This window comes from Mobula birostris, chromosome 13 (genome assembly GCF_030028105.1).
Source record: "Mobula birostris isolate sMobBir1 chromosome 13, sMobBir1.hap1, whole genome shotgun sequence".
NCBI lineage: Eukaryota > Metazoa > Chordata > Chondrichthyes > Myliobatiformes > Myliobatidae > Mobula > Mobula birostris.
The window spans coordinates 75,146,416-75,173,190 of NC_092382.1; the positions used below are offsets into that span (position 1 = coordinate 75,146,416).

At 45.7% G+C, this 26,775-nt stretch overlaps 1 protein-coding gene across 1 annotated transcript; it reads left to right on the forward strand.

Moving 5' to 3' along the window:
• The first annotated feature begins 19,274 nt into the window (after window positions 1-19,274).
• LOC140208004 (uncharacterized) lies at window positions 19,275-22,242 on the forward strand. The gene has a single exon (XM_072276537.1). The coding sequence runs from the start codon at window positions 19,275-19,277 to the stop codon at window positions 20,310-20,312; it is 1,038 nt and encodes a 345-aa protein (XP_072132638.1). The 3' UTR covers window positions 20,313-22,242.
• The last annotated feature ends 4,533 nt before the right edge of the window (window positions 22,243-26,775 follow it).

Consider the following 26,775-nt stretch of genomic DNA (forward strand, 5'->3'; position numbering starts at 1 on the left):
CTCATGGTTTGAGACCTTGCGAGTGTATTTGCTAACCGGTATTCTGTTGAAGTAGTTTTTCAAGTGCTTTGGTCCTCCTCCCTAGTTTCTGTTTGTAAAAGAAAGCATTCTATATGCAACACACACACAATTCTGAAGGCACTCGGCGTGTGGGGCATATGTGGAGAATGGATCATAGGCAAAAGGAAGAAGAAAGGGGGGCAGGAGGAGGCTATAGGCAGATGGGAAGAGTTAAGCAGCGAGAAAGGCGGAAAGAAGAAGAGGGGATGGGGAGGATTTTTTTTAAATATCTGAGAAGATTTACATTTTTATTACTGTAGGCATCCCTGGAAGTGACCGCTGTGGAGTAGCAAATCATAAACACAAGAAATTCTGCAGATGCTGGAAATCAAAGCAACACACACAAGATGTTCGACGAATACAGCACATCTGGCAGATCTATGGAAATTAATACACCGTTAACCGTTCGGGCACAGTCCCTTCATCAAGGGCGTGCCCACCATCGGGTGACTGATCTTGGGGCACTTTCACTCGGAATCGATGGAGTAATATCCTGGATCTAATAATCTCCTACAAACGTAGATTTCTTCCTCTGTAGAGGTCGTGGTATTTTCAGTAGAATCCATGAGTAGTCCAGGACGCATACAAACAAACGTGATAAGCAACAATCACACATTTTTATTGTCGCTATCTGTCCACCGCACTGTCCATAGTTAGGCCTGGAATGGGTCCTGGCATAATTGAATAAAATATTTGTAAATAAGTGATGCACCGAGGTCGGTGGCTAAAACGTATCTGATATGTTAAGGAGAAGAAATTCCATTCTAATAATATAAAAAATGGTGATGCGCTCTTGGCATTTGAAAAAGTATCCCAATTACTGCAAGGAAACTGCTGCAAGTTTACCAAATGATATGACGAGATTGACCGCTTTGGAGCTGCTAATTTGATCTCAGAGATGAGCAAAATATGCCAGGTTGGGAATGTAACTGAGATGGCGTCAGGACCTCATCCCTCTTCCTGCCTATGTCGTTGGTCCCAACATATATCACGACTTCTGGTTGTTTTCCCTCTGGTGCCAGGATGTCGTGCACCCGGTCAGAGACATCCTGGACCCTGGCACCCTGGAGGCAACAAACCATGCGGGTGTCCTTCTCACGTCCACAAAATCTCCTGTCTGCTCCCCTGACTATAGAGTCTCCAGTGACGACAGCTCTCCTCTTCTCCGTCCCACCCTTCTGCACCACAGGGTCAGACTCAGTGCCGGAGGCCCTGCCACTGTGGCTCACACCTGGTCGGTCGTCCCCGCCAACAGTATCCAGGACGGTAAACTTATTATTCAGGGGAATGGCTACAGGGGTGCTCTGCACTACCTGTCTGCTCACCTTCGCTTTCCCCTCTCTGACTGTCACCCAACGACCTGCTTCCGACAGCCTGGGTGTGACTACCTCCCTTTACCTCTCATATGTGACTGCCTCATTCTCCCTTATGAGTCGAAGGTCATCCAGCTGCTTCTCCAGATTCCTTACACGGTCTTCCAGATCGCCCAGCCGTATGCACTTCTGGCAGATGTGACTCTGCGGGAGAGGGGCGTTCCCCCAAGACTGCCACATCTCACATGAGAGGCACATCACCGTCTCAGGAGACATTGTAGAAACTAACTGCGAGCTAGCTTGTCCTCCGCCTCTTTTCGTCAAAGCCTCTCGAGTCAGAGCCTCAAAGATCCACTCCTTCACTGGCCCACTCACTCACTGGCCGCTTCGCTTGAGCTATCCCTCTATTTTCCTGTTTGAACTTTTCAAAATATTTAGTCACCTGATGTCGACTGCCTAATCAGCTGCTTTCTGCTGAGTCTGAGCTATTCAAATCTTGATTGTCTATTCAACGGCTTTTTGCTGATCTATTCAAATATTGATTGACTTGATGGCACAGGCCAACTGCCAAAACTGCCAGAATCTCTCGAGTTAAAGCCTCAAAGCTCCACTCCTTCACTGGCCCACTCACGCACTGGCCGCTTTCAACTGTATATTGTAGAATTACAATGTTATAGAACAGAGACATAGAAAAGAGAACAGAACAACACATGAACCGGCACTTCGGCCCAAAATATTGTGCTGAACTGAATGCATTAGTAACCAATTGACCAAATAAAACTAACCCCTTATACCTACATAATGCCCATACCCCTCCATTCTCTACGCATTCATGTGCTAATCTGAGCGTTTCTTACAAGTCCCCAGTGTATCTGACTTCAGCACTACTCAAGGTGAGCATACCAACTACCCACCAATCTCTGTAAAGGAATTTGCTTCTCACATCTCCTTTGATCTTATTCCTTCTCGCATGAAATGCCTCCCCTCCGGTATTAGCTATTTCACCCCGAGGAAAAGATTCTGTCTATCTACTCTATGCTTATCATAATCTTATAAACCTCTATCAGTTTTCCCCTCAGCGCTCCAGAATAAACAGCCCAAGTCTGTCCAACCACTCATTATAGCTCATGCCCTCTAATCCAGGTAATATCCTGGTAAACCCCTCCTGCACCCTCTCCAAATCCTCGATGTTCTTGCGATAATGGCGTGACCAGATCTATGTGCATTACTCCAGATGTGAACTAATTAGAGCTTTATAAAGGGGTAGGATAACTTTCTGACTTTTGAACGCAATATCTCAGCTAATAAAGGAAAGCATGCCATTTGCCTCCTTAACTGCCCTATCAACCTCTGTAGCTATTTTCAAGGAGCAGTGAACTTGTACACCGAGATCCCTATGTTCTTGCCCGTCTTGTCACTAACAGTGTACCATCTCTTTACATTTGAACCACCAAGGTGCAACATCTCACATTCGCTGCATTGAACTCCATCTGCCACTACTCCACCCATATCTGTAACTGTTCTGCAGGATATCCCAATGTGTTCTTTGCCATTCTCAACGCTATCCACGCCACCAAACATTGTATCGGTGGCGTACTTACTAACCCACCCATGTACATTTCATCTAGGTCGTTTATATGCATCACAAACCACGGAGGTCCCAGTTCATATCCCTGTAGAACACCACTAATCACAGACCTCCCGCTGGTATAAGTCTCTCCTATTACCACCCACTTCTTCTATGGGTGAGTCTATTCTGAATCTAAATGGCGTAATCTTCTGAAAGAGCCTCCTACGAGGAACCCCGTCAATTGCCTCAATAAAATTCATGTAGATTACATCCACAATTCTACCGTCACCAATCGCCCTCACCAGTTCTTCGGAAAACACATTTAAGTTAGCAACACATGATTTGTCCTGCACAAAGCCACACTAGCTCTTCCTAATAAGGCTATGAGTTTCCAAATATTCATATATCGTGTAAGAATCATAAGAATTCTCTCCAGTGAATTCCCTACCACTGATGTGAGACTCCGCCTTCTATAGCTTCCAAGTTTATCCCTGGTTCCCTTCTTGAAAGATGGATCAATATCAGCTTCTCGCCAGTCTTCCAGGACCCTGCCTGCCGCTAGGGAGACAGAAAGATAATGATCAAGGTCACAGTAATCCCTTCACCTGCCTCTCAATAACTTGGGGTATGTCCCAGCAGGCCCTGGGGAATTAAAAAGCTTAATTCTAATTAAGAGATCACTATTTCCTCCTTTACTTCCAAATTCCCTGGCATATTAATAATCTGGGCACTGTCCCACATCCGCTCCTCCACGTCCTTCTCATTGGCAAATACTGACATAAGTTATTCATTAAGGAGCTCAGCCACATCTTTCATATCCGAGCAAATGCTCCCTCCTGCCTGTATCCCTGAGTGGTCTCATGCTTTCCTCAGTTATCCTCTTGCTCTTGACGTATATTCAGAGTGCCTTAGGATTCTCCTTAATCCTACTTGCCAAGGACTTTTCATGGCCTCTCCTGGCTTTCCTAATTTCCTTCTTGAGGTCTTTGCTGGCACATTTATTAACCTTCCAGGGCTCCATTTGAGTCGAGCTTCCTAAACTTTACATGCTTTTCTTATTTCTTGTTCACTAAGTTCATGAACTTGAAGGTCCAATAACCCGATGATCCGCGTCCTTCCCTCTGGCTGGAACATCCCTGCCCTGTACTGTGGGTAGTTGGTCTTTAATATCCCTCACGTGCTGGATGTAGTCTTTGCAAAAACAGCTGTTCCCTATTAACTCTATCTAGTTTCTGCCCAGTGACCTTGTTATTTGTCCTGCTTCAGTTTAATACTCTCCCGCAAAATCCGTGCTTATTCTTATCTATAACTATCTTGAAACTTAAAGAGTTGTGTTCACTCATTGAATGGTCAGTCTCCTGGCCAGGCGCATCGCGCAACGCCAGATCCAGTACAGCTCCCCCTCGTGTTGAACAATCTGCATGTTGATTTAAGTGACTGTCTTAGATGTACCTAATAAATTCTACCCCATTTGCAATATGAAGGTCTCAGTTTAGAGTACATCAGGGTAATTGAAGTTTTTTCATGACGTCATATTAACCACCCTATCAGTTTGCGAGAACACCTGCAGCGATCTATGGATAACTGCAGCTGTGAAGATCTCTGCTGTACCCAGTGACCGTGTGATGTCTCTCACGGAGGCCAATGTTAGGCTGTCTATAAAGAGGATGAAGTCTGGAAGACCTAAGGTCCGGATGGAATAATTGGTAATGCTCTGAAAGCGTGTGCCAACCAACTGTCGGCAGTATTCAGGGACATTTTCAACCTCTCACTGCTACGGATGGAATTTCCCACTTGCTCAAAACGGCCACAATTATACCAGTGCCTAAGAAGAATAATGTGAGGCGCATTGATGACTGTCGCCTGGTAGCACTCATATTTACAGTGAAGAAATGTTTTGAGAGGTTGGTCATGACTAGACTGAACTCTTGCCCTAGCAAGTACCTGGACCCATTGCAATTTGCCTATCGTCACAACAGGTCAAAGACAGAAGTAATCTCAAAGGCTTTTCACGCGGCTTTAGACCACCTGCAGAACACAAACGCCAAATCAGGATGCTGTTCATCGACTATAGCTCAGCATTTAACACCATCATTCCCAAAATTCTGATTGAGAAGTGACAGAACCTGAACCTCTGTACTTCCTTCTGCAATTAGATACTGGACTTCCCAACTGGAAGGCTACAATCTGTGCGGATTGGTGATAATATCTCCTCCTCGCTGACGACCAACGCTGGCGAAACTCGTGGTGAACTTTTTCTATATTTATACCCATGAGTGCGTGGCTAGGCTTAGTTCAAATACCATCTATAAATTCGATGATACAACCATTGTTGGTAGGATCTCAGGTGGAGACGAGTGGCTGGATTTCAACATTTATCAGAAATTTTGATAAGTACAGGATGGGAGGCGAACGAGAGGTCATTGTGCAGGTAGATGGGGCTAGGCAGAAAAACAATAAGTTCGACATGGACCAGAAGGGCCAAAGGGCCGTTTTCTGTGCTGTTCTGCTCTGAGACGCAAAATAATATTTTGATTTATAATTACACAGTCAGTGTTTGCTGCAAATAACTGAACCCAGAAATTTACAGCGTAGACACGAGGAAATCTGCAGTTGCAGTAAATTCAATCAAACCACACAAAATGCTAGTGAACGCAGCAGGCCAGGCAGCACCTATAGGAAAAGGTACAGTCGATGTTTCGGGCCGAGACCCTTCGTCAGGACTAACTGAAAGAAGAGATAGTAAGAGATTTGAAAGTGGGAGGGGGAGGGGGAGATCCGAAACGATAGGAGAAGACAGGAGAGGGAGGGATGGAGCTAAGAGCTGGAAAGTTGATTGGCAAAAGGGATACAAGGCTGGAGAAAGGAGAGGAACATGGGACGGGAGGCCTAGGGAGAAAAAGGGGCGGGGTGGGGGCTGGGAAGCACCAGAGGAAGATGGAGAGCCGGCAAGGAGTTATTGTGACCGACAGAAAGAGAGAGAGAAAAAATGAATGAATGAATGCACGAATGAATGAATGAACGAATAAATAAATAAATAAATAAATAAATAAATAAATAAGAGAGGGGATAAGAAGGGGAGGAGAGGCATTATCGAAAGTTAGAGAAGTCGATGTTCATGCCATCAGGTTGGAGGCTACCCAGACGGAATATAAGGTGTTGTTCCTCCAACCTGAGTGTGGCTTCATCTTGACAGTAGACATGTCAGAATGGGAATGGGATGTGGAATTAAAGTGTGTGGCCTCTGGCAGATCCTGCTTTCTCTGGCGGACAGAGCAAACGGTCTCCCAGTCTGCATCGGGTATCACCAATATATAGAAGGCTGCACGGGGAGCACCGGACGCAGTATATCACACCAGCCGACTCACAGGTGAAGTGTCGCCTCACCTGGAAGGACTGTCTGGGGCCCTGAATGGTGGTGAGGCAGGAAGTGTAAGGGCATACGTAGCACTTATTCCGTTTACAAGGATAAGTGCCGGGAGGGAGATCAGTGGGGAGGGATGGGGGGGGGATGAATGGACAAGGCAGTCGCGTAGGGAGCGATCCCTGCGGAAAGCAGAAGGAGTGGGAGCGAGGGAAAGATGTGCATGGCGCAGACTACTTTCGTGGGTAATACCATTTCTCCTCGTTGTCTGCTCATGAACTGTCAGGGGTTCTAGTAGGGTGCATGCAGGTAGATATGAATGTTAACCCACGTACTTTCTAGTAGAAATAATAAAAGTTACTTGTCGGTAAATACAGATTCTCTGTGCCTCACTGATCATTATTACGAGGGGTAATTCTTGTAACACCCATATTCTGTAATTTAGTTAATTATTTATCTGTTTACTTATTTATCATCTACATTATGGATTGCATTGAACTTCTGCTGCTAGGGTAACAAATTCCACAACACACGCCGGTGCTTACAGATCTGGTTCTGATTCTGACTATATTGTCCCTCTGTTTCTAACTCTCCCGCCATTAGCTCTCTGTTACTGCACATCCACTGCTTTTTGTAGGTTTGCTGTAGAAGGGGATTGGTGATTCCTTGCTGGACCATGAAGCAACCCGTCAATGTACTCTCCACCACAAATTCACACAGAAACATTTCTATGTTTTAATGACATGCCAAATCTTTAAAAACTTCTAAGAAAGTAGAGGTGCTGACATGCATTCTTCACAATGGCATCTACGTGCTGGACTCTGGAGAGAGCCTCTAAAATTACAGCGGAGAGCACCTCGCGATATTATATTATCAACGGGCGGTGCACAACTGTGGAATTTTTAAGAAGTCGTCATTGGCACAATGTTCATGTTAGATTAATAATCCCGGCTGGCCAAATTAGGCCTTTGGCAATGGTCACTGAGGACATCGTCATGAAAAATGACGGGATATGGTCAGAGATAGTTCGCTGGGTCCGAGCAGTTCCTTGTGGAGTCCAAGGGTCGTGGCAGTACATTAGCAGTGCTGGGCCGCTATGAAATATCCCTACTGGAAAGGATAGAAGAGAAACCGAGAGGACACCCTTTATGGTGCTGTGCAAATGTCATGCATATACAGAAAAAAACTGAGAGCGGCGATAAACCTGGTTCTGATATTGGTCTCTATTGTGGACTGACAGTGAGAATGGTATCATTGTTGAGAATAGAGGGGAGGGAACAGAGAGCACCTGAGAGACATTTAGTAATGCCCTATCTATATAAATCTGCCAATGACTTTTGCACGGTAATGTATATTTGGTGTAAATAGGCAATTTCATGCCTGGGTGTGGAATGGACGCCATTAACGTCAACGGTGATAAAGTGCAGAACCACAGGACATGAACAAAATGTTAAACCCATTGCAACATTTACCAACATGTTCTCTGCTCTACAATGATAAATGCAGTACTGTGCAAAAATCTTAGGCGCTCTACCTACGAAAGTGTGCCAATTACTTTTGCACTGTAATGTATTTTTGGGGTAAATAGGCAATTTCATGCTTAGGTTTGGAATGGACGCCACTAGCGTCAATGGTGATAAGGTGCAGAACACACGGAAAATGAATGAAGTGTTGAATGAATACATCACATCTACATTTACAAACGCGAGAGAATCTACAGAGGCTGGAAATCGAAAGCAATACACAAACATGTTGGAGGAATCCAGTAGGCCAGGCAGCATCTGTGTAAATGAGTAAATCTACAGTCACTCTTCAGATGGGCATAGTTTGTGAGCTCACTGCAGGGATCTGTGCAATCTGACAGAATGTCGTCATTAGAGTGGAAGAGATGTTGGAATTTTACATGGATGTCCTCCGATCCTGACTATCCTTATCAAAGGATATTATTTAGATTATGAAGACACGCAGCCCTCTTTTATTGTCATTTAGTAATGCATGCATTAAGAAATGATACAATGATATTGGAAACGATCAGAGATTGCTGTAGTAAATAGTCTATCGCTATATATTGATGCAGAGATACGCCAGATAACTACTGGTGGATGAGCTTTTCAACAGTGATCAGTCAGCGAATGGATGGGATTCAGATGGACAGGATCTACTTGGAGAGACAAGTACTGTCGCCGTCAGGGTGTCAGTTGACAGAATGGATAAAGAAGTGACAGGTGAAATACAGCGTATGGAACTGTGTCGTGAAATGAATGATTAATGCGCAGGGAAAAGTTTCTAACTGGGCAGAACATTGTGAAATCCGAGCTGCATACGGATTCACAGGTCTTGCTTTGGATTTCCTGAAGGCTAACTCGCAGGTTAATTCGGTGCTAGCGAAGGCAAATGTAATGCTGGCATTCATTTCCCGACTCAAACCCGATGCCATGAAGGTGCGTAGGCCAAGGAAAATGTTTACAGGTTCTTAATTGGTTAGGGGACAAACGGTTTTAGGGAAAGAGAAGGAAGTTGGTGTTGAGGAACAGATCAACCGCGATGGAAAGTTGGAGGCGATCGATGGAACGAAGGGCACAAGTCTGCTCCGATATCCTGTGGTTTCATGGTCATGTTCCTTGTCATTTGACTGTCTGAATTAACCGCCAGAAATTCGCCAAACGCCTCGGTAAAGTGCCCATTGATGGTTCGACCGCGTTGCGTTCACTGAAATTCTTTGTTACATCCTCGTGAACATCCCAGGAAATGACATCTTCCTAACAATGTCATGCAAGTCATCTTTAGACTTTATGCAGGAGATAATTGGATCTTGTTGAGGCAAACCCTGTGAAGGTAAACTCATCAGAAAGTTGATACCAATTTATGAGAGACAAGTGAATGTTGAGGTTAGGGTATCTGTGGATGTGGACGTTGTCTGCTCATCCCGTGTTAAAGGACGTGCCGATGTAGAATTCCATTAGTTAAATCGTTTTGCCGTGCTGCCTACTCAATCCGAGCATAGACCAGGCCAGACCTGATCTCAGGAGTCTCGAGGAGCAACAGCTTTGCCGTTGACTTGATCAAAGGAAATTTACATTAGGGTATGGGATTCATTATGGAAAATGCTGTGGTTGTGACAAGAGCACGGATATAATAGGTAGAAAGGGTTTAATAATTGGTAGGAGGTAAAGGTCGGGAGATTTGTTCACCGAAGGTTCTGTTGCCGTGCCCTGTCACTCTCGGATTGTAAAGCGGTTCTATTCCACCCGCGGCTATGTTCTCCAATGACCGCGAGTTCTGTAGTGTCAAGAGTGAAAACACTGCGACCGCCTCTGAGAAGAACTTAGACATTATGTTTATGAATTAATTGAATAATTGACGTGAGCGGATATTTCGTTACGCTGATGAACTGCTGTCTGAACTTGGACTGAGTTACCCCATAAATAAACGTGTTTGTGCAGCAACTTAATAACATCAGCATGTCTCCGGTGTGTTGAAACATGTATTCAGAATCGTTGTAATTATTTTGATCCAGTCCGGCAATAATGTAATAAAGGAATTCGGCAACACTCACCGACCACAGGATGATGAAGCTTCCGGAGATGGTGAGAAGTAAGATCACAGACCTCCTCCTGCTCTCCATCTCCGGGTCACTGCGGTTCTCCGCCTTGCTCTGACCCCTCAGCCCCTTAGGGACGCGACTGGTCACTAAAATGTGTCTGACTGTCATAGCGTTGAATAGTAGTATTAACACGAACGGGAATAATGGCGTGAGGACGGTAGAAAGCCAGTCATATTCCAGGAATCGCCGGCGCCTCAAAGGTGCCGGTGCCGAGAGAAACGTTCCGGTTCGGGGCGCTGCACGGAGAGCAGAGTTCGGAAAGGAGGCCGGGAACGGTTTGGAAATCAGTGTAAATCTCTGTCCATCAGGATTCTGACTGATATGCAAGGCCGAGAAAGCCTCGGCAACTTTCTCAGCGACAGTGATTCCTGCGATCCGGTCACATCTGTTCACACTGTCCGGTACCGCTCAGCCCCGCTGTCTTCGACTTTGTCCACGGACAGTTTCCAAAGCTCGTTGCAGATTTACTTCCCCCGTTCGCAGGCATCGATCTCCTCCTCGGCTTCCGCCCACACGGGCCCGGCTCGGCTCGCTTATTTTAAATTCCGCAACTACTCCTCGCCGCGGCTCCTTCACACTCTGTCAGGAGATCGGATCAGAAAGTTCCCGTGTTGGTTTTATTTAATATTCTCCCTGACCTGCTCCGAATTACTGCGGCGTTACTCTAAATGTTCCGGTGCTGATGGTCCCGGAGCGGAGTGTCGCCTGTAACTTACCCCGTCTGACCTGTATCGGACCCGGCTGTGTCGGCTCTGAACTCCCGCTTCACTACATCGATATCAGGGCGTGGAAACAAACCCCGGGAAACAAAAACCCACAGACACCCTTATTTAATTTTTCCAAACTCCCGAAATTCTCGGGAACTAATATACAGTTGGTGTCATTTTCATGATATAAATGTACATTTTGTGTCAATAACAGACTGGGGAATGCTGACTTGGTCCCTCAACCAAATTGTTGACACAGTTTGGGAACAACTGGGCTCCAAGCACCGGTCTCTACAATACCTACTGGGACATCTTGCAGGCCTAAGAAGGGTCTTGTTATTCCAGTGGCCACACATTTTAATTCCACCTCCCATTCCCATTCTGATATGATTCCCACAGCCTCCTCTACTGTCAAGATGAAGCCACACTCAGGTTGCAGGAACAACACCTGATATTCCGTCTGGGTAGCCTCCAACCTGATGGCATGAACATTGACTTCTCTAACTTCCGTTCATGCCCCTCCTCCCCTTTAGACCCCATCCCTTATTTATTTATTTAATATATTTTTATTTCCCCTTTTCTCTCTCTCGCTCTCTTTTTTCTCCCTCTGCCTCTCTCACCATAACTCCTTGCCTGCTCTCCACCCTCCGGGGTCCCCTCCCCGCTTCTCTCTCCCCAGGCTTCACGTCCCACGATCCTCTCCCTTCCCCAGTCTGGTATCTCTTTTGCCAATCAACTTTCCCACTCTTAGCCTCGTCCCTCCCCCTCCTGTCTTCTCCTATCATTTCGGATCTCCCCCTCCCCCTTCCCACTTTCAAATCTCTACTATCTCTTCTTTCAGTTAGTCCTGACGAAGGTTCTCGGCCCGAAACGTCGACTGTACCTCTTCCTATAGATGCTGCCTGGCCTGCTGCGTTCCACTAGCATTTTTTGTGTGTGTTTCTTGTTCCTCCAACTTGTTTTGAGCTGTGACAGTATTTTTTTATATCAGAACTAACCATGGAGACTAAAATTATCTGAGTTGAAATGTTGTCCTACACCCACTGACGTGCTTTATAAACTTTTAACAGTGCAGAAAAGTCAAAGGATTTGTGTATGGGAATCACAAACACTACAGCCCGTTAGTTCCGCTGTTTCTGTCAGTTCACCAGCGCTTGAATGCCGCCGATCCTTGAATGTGGAGGCGGAGATGCTGGAGAAGACAGCGCCCCACTCGCTACAAGGAGAGCCCGATCACGTGTCCATGTCCGTGATCTGATTGGATATATTGCCATGACGTTGTTAGCAGTGTGACGTCATTCACTGGCTCTCAGTTTGGAAGGGATTCAGTCGGCCGTCGCAGATACACCAACAGCTTCACACTGGGAAGCGGCCGTTCACCTGCTCCGTGTGTGCGAAGAGACTCATTCAGTTAACCCACCTTGTGATGCTCTAGTGAGTTCACTATAAATAGAGGCCACATTTCTGTCCGGAGTGAGCAAAGGGTTTTACTCAATCATCCCAGCTGCTGCTTCATCAGCAACTTCACATCAGGGAGGAAGTTCAAATCAGCTCTGTGTTAAATGATTAGCCATCACGGTGACTGAAGGCAGCTGCAGGTTCATGAGGGATTGTTACTGTCAGATTCTGCAGTTCTTGCGGCTGCTCATCGCACCCAGGACTGAACCCTAGTCACTGAGCATTGGAAAAGTCCGTTCTGCTGATGTTAGCCTTAAACTAGACTAGTGTTTAATATTCTGGATCTGTGAAAGATAAATCAGTTCTGTATTCACTCCCGTGTCTCAGGTACTTGCTGTCTCTACCACACTCACGATGTACACTAGAGAGGCCACTCGGCCCCTCTGGTCCCTGCCTATGTTTATGTTCCATATTAGTTTATCAAAATCTATCCCTGCCATTCCCCCCTCACTCTCCCTGTGATGACAGGATGCAACTGGTCACCACTCCGTGGGTTAGGAGATTTCCCTTGAATTTCATGGAATCATAGAAATCTACAGCACATTACAGACCCTTTGGCCCACAATGTTGTGACGACCATGTAACTTACTCTAGAAACTGTCTAGAATTATCCTACCACATAGCCCTTTATTTTCCTAATCTCCATGTACCTATCTAAGAGTCTCTTAAAAGACCCTATTGTATCCGTCTCTACCACCATCGCTGGCAGTGCATTCCACACACACACACACACACTTTGTTTAAAAAACGTTGCTCTGACATCTCCTCTGTGCCTCCTTCCAAGCAGCTTAAGCCTATTCCCCCTCGTGTTAGCCGTTTCAGTTCTGGGAAAAGCCTCTGGCTATCCACACGATCAAAGCCTCTCATCCTCTTATACACCTGCATGAATTTCTTGCATGATTTTCTCCAGGCTGAATAAGACAATGTGCTCACTGTGGTTTTAACGTTCTTCAGGGCTCTGGACTAAGGTGGTTAAGCTCCTTCTTCCCTGCTCTTTTCAACGTTTTGTGTCATTTTCACTAATTTCAAACGACTGTGCCTCAGACAGCTGGGTTGTTGCAATGCGCTGCTAAAGTCTGACAGCAGACTAGAGAGTGAATCTTCGATGGAGCAGAGTCAGAAACCAAAGAATTGCCAGTCTGAATCAGAGCTTTGGGGCTCCGGAAAGAGATGCGGCCAGGAGTTTACAAGGAGGGGGAAGAAGAGGAATCAGACCGGCAGGATGTGCCTACAAATGAAAGATCAAAAGCATTTGGAAACTGGTTGATCAAAAAATGGTTAATTTCTTTAAAATACTGGTGGAAATCAACAGATCAGGCAGCCAATGTGGAGAGGAACAAATAAACAACGTTTAGGCCGAGCCCCTTCAGCATGCATTGGCTGTGTACTCCTCTGCTTAGCTGCTGCCTGAACTGCAGAGTTCCTCCAGCATTTTATGTGTATGTGTCCACATCTCCAGCAACAGCAGAATCTCTTGTGTTTTATATCTGCATTTGTAAGAACGTTTTACTTTGGCATTAAACACGCGGAACGTTTGCTGATATTAAGTGTATTGTTTTATTAGAGCTGCTTTCTGCGTTAAAAGAGCTGCTGAGTTTTCTACACAAAAAAAAGACTGAGTTATGTACTTGAACCGCGCGGAAACTTTCAACGGCACCGTGATTAGCTTGAAAGCTCTGCGTTACAATTATCGCTGTCGCTGAAGCACCGATCGAATGCGCAGGCGTCAGGGTTGCGGATGTCCCGAATATCACGCATGCGCAGTACACAAAAGGCCTCGGATATCGCTGCCGGTAAGTGTTTCTCCGTGAGACCGTTTTCACTACCGACTGAGGGGCAATTGCTGTGACTCCGGAAACTGTGCCCCGCGATCCCGGGATAGCCCTGTTCTCTTCCCTCTCTCAGCCCCACGATCCCTGCACGGAACCCGGGGAGCTTAGGCTGATGAGGGAATGGGAGCCGATGGATCTCTCAGACAGAGCTGAGCTCCAGCCTCAAAGGGTTAGGAACTCGAAGAAAGGGAACAAAATCTTTTACATCGCCAGTTCTGATAATCACCTTTATTTTACCTCCAATCACAAACAAGAGACATTCTGCAGATGCTGGAAATCCAAGCAACACACACAAAATGCCGGAATTCTGCATTAGTGCACTTTTCCACAGATGCTGCCTGGCCTGCTGAGTTCCTCCAGCATTTTGTGTGTGTTGCTTGTGCTACCTCCTCTTGTTCTGGACCTTTCGACCCGTAAGGACATGTTTTGACCCATTCACTCTGTGAAGATAATGATATCAAACACCTTTGCCCTGGGCAACAAATAGCTTTCACATCACAAATGTGCCAGACGCGAATGAGACAGACTACTGCGCTTCCCTTTATATTCACTGGCATTACTGCACCATCAATGAGTTCACCACAGTCAGTCATTTGGCGGAGGCTTCAGGGGAAATATTTCTGTACAATACAGAAACTGCTGTTACCTGCGTGTATTGTGACGATGCAAAAGTTGCTGGAGAATTTACAAGTGGGAAGAAGTGGAGTGATATTTTGAAATCTGACTTTTTAAAGCATAATTTAGCAAGCAAACCACATATGGACAATGTGCAAAATCTCTGGTGAGAAAATCCTTCATTACCCAGTACAGGCCTGCTACATCGGTTGTGTGAGAGTGCAGATGAACTCAATCATACCCAGAGGAGATCAAAGTTCTTATCAACAGTGATTTGCTGGCTGTTAAAATGAATACCTCTCGAAATAAAATTTACTGTGCATATGTTGTCACTGGGTGAAAAATGCACAGTACAAGATTTACGTGCAGACTGGTCATTACAAATTAGAGGGGACATTGGTGGGAAGGTGGAGAGACCTCCAGTGTCCCTGACGCCCTCACCTGCAAGATGTGCATCCAGCTGCAGCTTGTAACCCTGCACTCAAGGAGTTGAACTTGAAACAGTGAATTCCGGATCATCCAGGATTTGGAGGGGGTGATAGATATGACATGAAGAGAGGTGAGTTGCACCCAAGGATTTGGAGGGGGTGATAGATATGACATGAAGAGAGGTGAGTTGCACCCAAGGTGCAGGACACAGGTTTTCTGTGAGTCAGGAAGGGGAATGAGGTTAAATAGCCATCACAGAGTAAACGCAAAATACTCTGCAGATGCTGGGGTCAAAGCAACACTCGCAAAACGCTGGAGGAACTCAGCAGGCCGGGTAGCATCTGTGGAAATGATAAGTCGACTTTTCGGGCCGGAACCCTTCGTCAGGACTTCAGAGGGAAGGGGCAGAGGCCCTATAAAGAAGGTGGGGGGAGGGTGGGAAGGAGAAGGCTGGTAGGTTCCAGGTGAAAAACCAGTAAGGGGAAAGATAAAGGGGTGGGGTGGGGGGTGGTTGCAGGGAGGTGATAGGCAGGCAAGGTGAAGAAGGAATAGGGGAAAACACAATGGGTAGTAGAAGGAGGCAGAACCATGAGAGAGGTGATAGGCAGCTGGGGGAGGGGGCAGAGTGATATAGGGATAGAGGAAGGGAGGGAGAGGGAATTACCGGAAGTTGGAGAATTCTATGTTCATACCAAGGGGCTGGAGACTACCTAGATGGTTATGAGGTGCTGCTTCTCCAACCTGAGTTTAGCCTCATCATGACAGTAGAGGAGGCCATGTATGGACACATCTGAATGGGAATGGGAAGCAGAGTTGAGGTGGTTCTTTTACTACCCATAGTGTTTTCCCCTATTCCTTCTTCACCTTTCCTGCCTATCACCTCCCTGCTCCCCCACCCCCAACCCTTTTATCTTTCCCCTTACTGGTTTTTCACCTGGAACCTACCAGCCTTCAACTTCCCACCCTCCCCCCTCCTTCTTTATAGGGTCTCTGCCCCTTTCGAAACTGTTGCGGGGAGATTATCTGGCAGAGGAAAGTCAAAGGGGTGATAGGGGATTCGTTAGTTAGGGGAACAGAACAAGAGGGGACTAATATCCTAGTGGTAAGGCTTGCTAGTGCTGGTGTGGGGGGAGGGGGTGATGTGGTTTAAATAAGTTGTAGGGGGAATGGGAGCCAGAATGACAGAGCAGATAGTGGATAGTGAATTGAATTGAATTGACTTTATCACATACATCCTTCATATATATGAGGAGTAGAAATCTTTATGTTACGTCTCTGTCTAAATGTGCAATGTGTAATATATTATAAATAGTTTGTACATAGGACAGTCAATATAACACAGAAATGCAATTGTATCAGCATGAATTAATCAGTCTGATGGCCTGGTAGAAGATGATGCCCCAGAGCCTGTTTGTCCTTTTGCTGTGGTACCATTTCCTGGATGGTAGCAGCAGGAACAGTTTGTGGTTGTGGTGATTTGGGTCCCCAATATCCTTTGGGCCTTTTCTACACACTTGTCACTGCACATGTCCTGGATAGTGGGAAGTTCACATCTACAGACACGCTGGGCTGTCCACACCGCTCTCTGCAGGTTCCTGCGATTGAGGGAAGTACAGTTCCCAGACCAGGCTGTGATGCAGTCAGTCAGGATGTTCTCAGTTGTATCCCAGTAGATAGTTCTTAGGATTTGGGGCTCCATCCCAAATGTCTTCAACCATCTGAAGGGAAAGAGGAGCTGTTGTGCTCTTTTCACAACACAGCCGGTATGTAGAGACTATGTGAGAACCTTAGTGATGTTTATGCCAAGGAACTTAAAGCTGTTCACCCTCTCAACCCCAAATCCATTGATGCCAATAGGGATCAGCCTGTCTCCATTCCTCCCGTCGTCCACAATCAGCTACTTTGTTTTTGTGACAATGAGGGAGAGTTTGTTTTCTTGACATCAGTCAGATGTTGTACAGATCTCAGATAGAGTCAGCAATCGAATGTTTGAGCATGGTGTGATGAATGAGCTGAGCTGTGTATATCACAATGCAAGAAGCATTGTAGGAACGCCAAATGAGCTCAGGACAGGGAATTATGATATTGTAGCAATTATTGGGACTTGTTTGCATGCAATAGTCTGAGCGATTTAGAGGAACAAATTTGTAGAGAGATCGCAGACCATGCCAAGAAACAAAGGTTGATTCAGTAAGTGATGTTAACTTTCCATATATTGACTGGGACTCCCATACAGTAAAAGGACTAGATGGGGTAGAGTTTGTCAAATGTACCCTTAATCAGTACGTAGAATTCCTAACATAGAAGTGTGCAATAAGCTGTGAGGAAACAATCCAGGGCTGGCGACAGAAATTAGTGATCATAATGCCATGAAATTCAAAGTAAATATGGAAAAGAGAGGTTTGGACCACGGGTTGAGATTCTAAATTGGAGAGAGGTCAATTTTGATGGTATCTGAAAGGATCTGACAAGCGTGGTTTGGGACAGGCTGTTTTCTGGCAAAGGAGTACTTGGTAAGTGGGATGCCTTCACAAGTGAAATTTTGAATGTGTAGAGTTTGTTTGTGCCTGCCAAAATAAAAGTTGAAAGGTAACTGGTGCAGGGTATCTTGGTTTTCAAGGGATATTGAGGGCCGGGATATTTTGTTCCTCTAAATGCCTCAGACCGTTCGGAGCTACTAAGACTCATTAATGACTACAATATCATAACTCCACGCCCTGAGCTCATCCGACTTTTTTTTTAGTCACCTTCTGTTGGTTTTTAAAAGCTTCCCAATAGTTTTTGCTCATTATTTTGCCTTCTCTTTGGCTTTTATGTTGGCTTTGGCTTCTCATTTCAGCCATGGTTGTGTCCTCCTGCCTTTCCAATGCTTCCACTTCTTTGGGATGTATCAATCACTCACCTCCCCAATTGCTTCCAGAAACTCCAGCCTTTGCTGCTCCGTTGTCACTCCTACCTTTTCCCTTCCAAACGAGTTTGGCCAGCTTCTCTGTCATAGAAACATGGAGGAGTTCAGTATGGAAACAGGCCATTTGGCCCATCTAGTCAATGCCAAAAAAACATTTAAGTTGTCTAATGCATCTACCTGCACCGGGACCATCGCCCTCCATACCCCTACCATCCAGGCTCCCATCCAAATGCCTTTGAAATAGTGAAAGCGAGCTCATATTCACCACTTGTGCTGACATCTCATTCCCCACTTTCACGACCATTTCAGTAAAGAGTTTTTCCACTAGATCCATTAAATTTTCACCTTCCGCACTTACCCTTGACCTCTGGTTGTCATCCCACCCAACCTTTGTGGAAAAAACTGCTTGCATTTACCTTATCTGTACCGTCATAATTCTGTATACTTCCAGAAAATCCTCAAAGCAATGTTTAATTTCCTTGTTTATGTTTAGAACCTTTTTTAGATGTATAAGATGATGAGGGGCATTGATGGTGTGGATAGTCAGAGGTTTTTTCCCAGGGCTGAAATGGCTAACATGAGGGGGCATAGTTTTAAGGTGTTTGGAAATAGATACCGAGGGGATGTCAGGGGTAAGTTTTTTACACAGAGAGTGGTGGGTGCGTGGAGTGTGCTGCGGGCTAATTTGCATTTGATTGTTTCAGTTACTGTGGGGCAGCTCAGTGGGAACAGGGAATAATACCAATGGAGAGAGTCAAACTGAGCCAGGACACAGATTGGAGATGGCAGAAATGCCCCATTCTTATAGAGACAGGAATAGCATCAGAGAATTTGATGGTCATTCCAGATACCAGCACTGTGCCCAGTTAGAAGATGATTTCTGTCTCCAGCTTGGGTTGAACCTCACAGTAACAGTGTGATTCCACATTGCACCTTGATGATTCAAGTGATCTCATCTGAAATGTTGTCCTAAACCCATTGATGGATTTTGTAAATCTTTTTACAGGTTAAAAATGACAAGGAACTTGTCTACGGGAATCTCAAACACAACACACCAGTTTTTCTGTCTCTGTCCAGATATTTAAGAAGTGGAGCAAGGGATTCACTCGATCATCCTTCCTGCTCAGCCTGTGGGGAGGGATTCACTCGCTCATCTGACCGACTGGCACACTCGTCATTTTACACAGGAGAGATCCCATTCATCTGCTCAGACAGTGGGAATGGATTCAGTCCCTCATTTCAACTGAAGGTACATCAGCAAGTTCACACTGGGACAAGGCCATTCATCTGTTCTGTGTGTGAGAAGGAATTCAGTCGGTCTTCCCACCTGTGGACACACCAGTCAGTTCACACTGGGCAGAGGCTGGTCATCTGCTGAATTTGTGGGGAAGGATTCACTCGGTCATCTGACCTAATGACTCACCAGCGAGTTCACACCGAGGAGCAGCCATTCACCTGCACAGTCTGTGGGAATAGATACACTTGGTTATCTGAACTGAAGGTACATCAGAGAGCTCACACTGGAGAGAGGCCGTTCACCTGCTCAGACTGCGGGAAGGGATTCACTCAGTCATCCACCCTAGTGGCACACCAGCGAGTTCATACTGGGGAGAGGCCGTTCACCTGCTCAGTCTGTGGGAAGGGATTCACTTGGTCATCTAAGCTGAAGGTACATCTGCGAGTTCACACTGGGGAGAGGCCATTCACCTGCTCAGATTGTGGGAAGGGATTCACTTGCTCATCTCAACTCAAGGTACATCAGCGAGTTCACACTGGGGAGAGGCCGTTCATTTGCTCAGACTGTGGGAAGGGATTCACTCAGTCATCGAAATTGAAGGTACATCAGAGTGTTCACACTGGGGAGAGGCCATTCACCTGCTCGGACTGTGGGAAGGGATTCACTGAGTCATTTCATCTACTGAGACACCAGTCAGTTCACACCGGAGAGTGGCCATTCACCTGCTCTGAATGTGGGAAGGGATTCACTTGCTCATCTAAACTGAAGGTACATCAGGGAGTTCACACTGGGGAGAGTCCGTTCACCTGCTCATTCTGTGGGAAGGGATTCACTTTATCATCTCAGCTACTGAGACACCAGTCAGCCCACATAGGGAAATGGCCGTTTACCTGCTCAGTCTGTGGGAAAGGATTCATTTTCTCATCTCAACTGAAGGTACATCAGCGAGTTCACACTGGGGAGAGGCCATTCACCTGTTCAGACTGTGGGAAAGGATTCTTTCAGTCATCCCACCTTCAAGAACACCGGTTCGTTCACACTGGGGAGCGGTCATTCATCTGCTCAGTATGTGGGAAGGGATTCACTCGGTTATCTCAACTACACAGACACCAGCGAGTTCACACAGGGGAGAGGCCATTCACCTGCTCTGTGTGTGGGAAGGGGTTCACTTGGTCATCTCAACTACATAAACACCAGCGAGTTCACACTAGGTAGAGGCCGATCACCTGCTCAGTCTCTGGGGAGAGATTCTTTCAGCCAAATCAATCAAATGTGCATCATTGAGTTCACACTGGGGAGAGGCTGTTCACCTGTTGTGAATGTGGGAAGCGATTCACTCAGCCATCTAAGCTTATGTAACTCTCGCTTCAGCTAGCAGCTAGCAGCTTAATATAAGGGGTGATAGCCTCCCAGCCCGGGCAAGTTACGAAATCTCGTTTGGGTGGATGCTGCGTCATGTGTCCCCTGTTACAATCAGTATCCCAAAATAAAAAAAATGGTACATAATATGTGATTAAACGATTGCTCTTTATAATACTTACTTTGACTATAGGGTTAGTAAAGTAAACAAAAAAAAAGAAAAAGGGCCCACTCTCACCATTCGTGCCTTCTCATCTCTCCCCAGCAAAAGACCATGAAAATCTCTCTTCTAGACTCACAAGGAAGAACATTTTTGTCATTGGATAGCCCTGCACTCCAAAACCCTGTTATCTCTAGTCATTACCTAAACATGGCTGCTTCAGAGAAACCATTACCTCAGCAGTGAAACATTGCTGAGAGGCCGTTACATTAGCAGTGGAACTTACAGCGTATTCAGCATATTACACTTGTGACACACTACCGGGTTCACACTGGGGAGAAAGTTTCAATAAGCTGCTTGCTGGATATTTGTCCATCACCATTGCTGAATACAATTTCGAGAATGACTATCGGTGCTGAACTCTGCAATTATTGCTGCTGGTCACCACACCCAGTTCTGCACCCTGGTCACTGGGCATGGGAAGAGTTTCTTCTGCTGCATATTCACCTTTGATGGGACTGGAGTTTAAAATTCTGGATCTGAGACAAATAAGTCATTTCTATTTTAAACTCTGTCTCTGGTACTTAGTGAATTTATAACACACCTAGTTTACAGAAGAGAATCAGCTCAGGCTGGCTGGACCCTACCAGTGATTCAGTTCCACGGCAGTCCTTTTAAACCCTGCCCTGTTGTTCATCTCTCACTCTCCCACTGGTGATTGGTTCCAAACAGTCACCACTCTGTGGATGAAGAGGTTTTCTTGCATTCTCTGCAGTCTGAAGAAGTTGAGCTGACTGCAGTTCTGTCTGAGATGTTCTTCGTCCCTCTAATCTCTGGGCTGAGGAAGAATGACATTGGTTATTAAGCTCCTTAATCATGACTCATTTCCACATTATGGGTCATTTTCTCTGCTTCAGAAGGGTTGTTAGAAAACACCACTGTCCTCTAAAGACTGAAAGCAGAATGGGAAACTATTAGTTGGATTTTCAATGAAGCAGGGTCAGAAGCCAGAGGCAGGTCTGCACAGGTCAGAGTTTGGGGCTCTGGACGATGGTCGGGGTAAGAACCTATAATGAGGAGAAGGGAATCAGCAACAGGGCGTAGCAACAAATGACAGAGTAACAACATTTGAAAGCTGATTCACAGAGAAAATCTTTCGGTTGTCTGACTGATGACACAAACAATATCTGTGGTGGGGTGCTCCTCTGGTCGAGGGACATATGTGTGTTGGGAATGGTTATATCTATTGAGTGAATTGTTCCTGCTTGCTTATCCTATAATATTATATCCGGATGATTTTATGGATGGTCCTATCTGAAATAATGTATTTATTATCATATGATTTGTAAGATTTTGACTCTAAAACTGGATCAGGCTTGAATTTATGGTACCTTTATGAAGTGATGGAGGACATTCATGAGTTTGTATTTTAAAGCAAAATTTTAGTGAATGATGTTTGCCACTTTATTGTACCTCTGTAAGTAATCAGATTGAGTTAAACTTCTGCAGGATCCTGGCATGTGTGGGATTGTGTCTGCTTTCTCTTGGCATTTTCTGCACTTACTGCCTTGTTTGTTTGTATTTCATGTATTTTCGATTTTTTTTCTTTCTTTTTGTTAACCACCTTGTCCTGTATTTCTGCAAGGAACCCCTCTGTTTCTGGGAAGAGTTCTCCAACTCTCAGTCAGGTGCTCGATGCTTCCTTGTCACCATCTCATCTGCTCAGATCATTGGGATGTCTCCCATGGAGGGTCATACTCGTTCCACTGGTTAATGTTTTCTTCCATAGTGATGATTCATTTTTCTGAGTTGTCCTCTCATTGAAGTTTTCTGGTCTGTATTTCTTATCACGATGGCATACACACACCTGGAGTGCTGAATCCTGTTCATTTTTGATGAAAATATATACTTAGAAGTTTTATCTGACTGTTGTGTGATTTTTTTTTTCATGTGTGTTATTTCTCTTCTCCCTTCTGTCCAAGGTAGTGTTAATCTAAGTGGGTTTGAATATAAATAGTCTTTTCTAAAGTTCTTATTTATCTTTGTAAATTTTAATGATTGAAATGGGACCAAGATATTTTCATTAAAAAAGTCAATGTCGATACTGATGAAAGTGTTTATTGCCTTTGTTGTATTTGTTAACTATTGAGCTCTGTTTGGCAGGTTTTTGTTCAGGTCTATAAAGAGTAAAAGAGAGGGGAGAGTTGATATTGTACCACTGGAAGATGATGCTGGAGAGTCAGTAATAGAGCAAAGAAATAGCGGCCGAGCGTAATGAGTATTTTGTGTCAGTCTTCACTGTGTAAAACACAAGCAGTATAAGACAATAAGACATAGGAGCAGAATTAGGCCATTCAGCCCCATCAAGTCTGCTCCGCTGTTCTATCATGGCTGATCCCAGTTCTCACTCAGCCCCATGCACCTGCCTCCTCGGCATATCCTGTAATGCCCTGACTGATCAGCAAACTATTAGCTTCTGCCTTAAATGTACCCACAGACTTGGCCCCCACTGCCATCTGTGTCAGAGAATTCCACAGATTCACTGCTCTCTGACTAAATAAAATCCTCCTTAACTACTCTAATAGGTCACTCCTCAGTTTTGAGGCTGTGCCCTCTGTTATGGCTACCCCCACCATACAAAAAGTCCTTTCCTCATCCACCCTATCCAGACCTTTCCACATTCGGTGGGTTTCAGTGTGATTTACCACCCATCATCTGCACTTATTAAACATAAGTCATTGCAGGAATACAGGCCCAAGGCTGGCAAATGCTTCTCATATTTTAACCCCTTCATTTCTGGAATCATCTTCTTCAGTATCCTCTGGACTCTCTCCAATAACAACACACCTTTTCTGAGATATGGGTCCAAAGTATTCTAAGTGCAGCCTAAGTTGTGCCTTATAAATTATCAGCATTATCTCCTTGCTTATATTTTCTACTTCACTTTAAATGCCAGCATTGCATTTGCCTTCTTTACCACAGACTCAACCTGTAAATTAACCTTCTGGGAGTCTTGCCCCAAGGACTCATATTTCCTCTGTACTTCTGTTGTTTGAACCTTCTCCCCAATCAGATAATAATTCACTATTAACAACAGGAATTCTGCAGATGCTGGAAATTCAAGCAATACACATAAAAGTTGCTAGTGAACGCAGCAGACCAGGCAGCATCTCTAGGAAGAGGTGCAGTCGACGTTTCAGGCCGAGACCACTATTATAATGGTTTATATTATTGTCTAGTTTGCTCTCTTCAAATAGCTTTTTTTCATTGCCTGTTTTGGATTTTAAAAGCTACCCAATTATCTAACTTCCTACTCACTTTTGCTAACTTATATGCACTTTCCTTCACTTTTATACAGTCCTTAACTTCCTTTGTCAGTCACGGTAGCCTAGCCCCGCTGTTTGAGAGCTACTTCATCGAGACATATCTATCCTGTACATTATGAACTACTCTCAGAAACGTCAGCCATTCCTGCTCTGACGTCATCCCCACCAGTACCCTTCTCCAATCCACCTGGGGAAACACCTCTCTCATGCCTCTTTAATTCCCTTTGTTCCATTGCGATACTATGCATGTGACCTATGCTCCTCCCTCACAAATTGCAGTAGGAATTCAATCATATTATGATCACTGCCTTCTAATGATTCCTTTACATTAACCACATCTTACACAACATGCAATCTAAGATAGCAGTTCCCCGAGTAGGCTCAAACATCAGCTGCTCTAAAAAGCCATTTTGTAAGCATTCAATGCATACCCTCCTTGCGATCTCACACTAGTCTGACTTTCCCAATTCTCCTGCAGACTGAAGTGACACACTACAATTGTGTCATTAAATTTATTACATAAATGCCAAACATTCGGGAGTATCTGGGGCAGAAGTGAGGAGACATGCTTTTACTAAGGAGAGAAGGTGTTTTGGAAGTTAAAGGGCCTGAATGTAGATAAGATTCCTGGACCAGAAGGTGAACACCCCAGGGTTCAGAAAGAGGTAGCTGAAGAGATTGGAAAGGCATTAGAGTCATAGAACACCACAACACAGGAAAATGCCATTCGGCCAATCTAGTCCATGCCAAAGCATTAATCTGCCGAGTTCCAACAATTTCCACCTGGACTATAGCCCTCCATATCCTTCTCATCCATGCACCAAAGCAAACTTCTCTTAAAGGTTAAAATCGTCCCTGCCACTTGCTCTGGCAGCTCGTTGCACACTCTCCCCGCCTCTGAACAGATAATTTCCCCCTTAGTTTTCTCTTAAAGTAATGAGTAATTATCTATCAAGAATCACTAGATTTTGGAACGGTTCTGGTGGACTGGAAAGTACAAATGTCACTCCACTCTTTAAGACAGGGAGGCAGAAGAAAGAAAGTTATAGGACAGTTAGTCTGACCTCAGTGGTCAGGAAGATGATGGAGTGTATGATGGGTGAGTTTTTTGGGGTGCTGTAATTGGGGACGCCTGATGAAGTTGGCCAAAGTCAGCAGGAATCCTTTAGAGGAAATTATGTCTGACAAATCACTTGGAATACTTTGAGGAAATAACAGGCAGGATAGATAAAGCAGAGGCAGTGGATGTTGTTGGCTTGGATTTCAGATGATCTTTAACAAGGTACACCATGCAAGGCTTATTGAGAAAGTAAAGAGGCATGGGATTCAAGGGGACATTGCTCCGTGGATCCAGAACTGGGTTGCCCACAGAAGGCAAAGAGTGGTTGTAGACGGGTCATATTCTGCATGGAGGTTGGTCACCAGTGGTCTCAGAGGATGGTGAGTGGGTGGAATGGGCTGCCGGCAATGGTGGTGGAGGCGGATACGAAAGGGTCTTTTAAGAGACTTTTGGATAGGTACATGGAGCTTAGAGAGATAGAGGGCTATGGGTAACCCTAGGTAATTTTAAGGTAATGACATGTTCGGCACAGCTTTGTGGGCCGAAGGATCTGAATTGAGCTGTAGATTTTCTATGAACACACATTTTGTGTCAGTAACAGATTTGGAAATGTTGATTTGGTCTCTCAGCCAAATGGCTGACACAGTTTGGGAACAACTGGACTCCGAGCACCGGTCCCAACAACACCGATTGGGACATCCTGCAGGCCCGGGAAGGGTCTGGTTATTCCTTGTATTTGAACACACAGAGAGCAGGAACAGAAGAAGGCCACTCAGCCCCTCCACACCGTCCTGTCATTCAATAAGACCCGGGCCCCCAACACCACTCGCATCCCCAGTTTGCCCGGACCATTGGCCCCGCTTGCAGGGCAACAGTCTGCCGGTGTTTGCCCCAATGTGGTGAATCGCCACCACCGTGGGCTCAGACATTTCCACAGATGAGCCCCTCCTGTCCCCACCGGGACAAACATCCTGTCCGCCCCCTCTCTCACCGTCTTCATCCTCTCCCTCCCCGGGGAACCGGCATCAAACCGACGGGCCGAGCGGCCTCCTCCTACCTCTCAGCGATACATCAGACTCCGGCCACAGGAGACGCTTCACAAACGCCCCAACTTCCCTCGGAGGGAAATGGAAATAAATCAGAAAGCGGACATTTACTTTGGGATTTGTTCCGCTTTAACGGGCAGGTCGCGCTGCTCCAGGGAACGGGATAACGCCCTCTCGGCTGGTCCGCCTCCACTATTGGGTGTAACCAGTGATTGACATCGCTTCACGCCAATGGGAATAGCGCAGCTCGGCAATCGATTCAATTCCTCTGTTGACTGTTCGGGGAGGGGGCGTGGCTCGTGCTGAGTAGCTCAGCCGTTAAACCGAAAAAGCTCGAGCACAGCAGCGCGTGTGTGACGTAAGGCACCGTGCTCGTGACAGCAGATGCAGATACGGGGAGACCATGGGTGACGTCAGGCGCGTGGGGGGGGCTGTTGTGTGACGTCACGTGAGGGGGCGCTTCAATTTTAAAACACCTTTTGTTGGGTCTGATCTGGAACAACAAAATTAAATTCGGGTTTCATCGGGACCGGATCCGGTGTTGTGAGATGTGTCCGGCTGTGCCGTGTTGTTGGTGGAGTGGGCAGCGGGGTGTTTGTCTCCGGGCTCTCCTCAGCCCCGGTTTTCACTTTGCGACCGAGCCCGGGCCGCGGATCAATTCCTTGTGGTTCTGCAGGGGGTTTGGGGCGAAGGGACAGTCTGTCTGTCTGTCTGTCTGTCTGTGTGG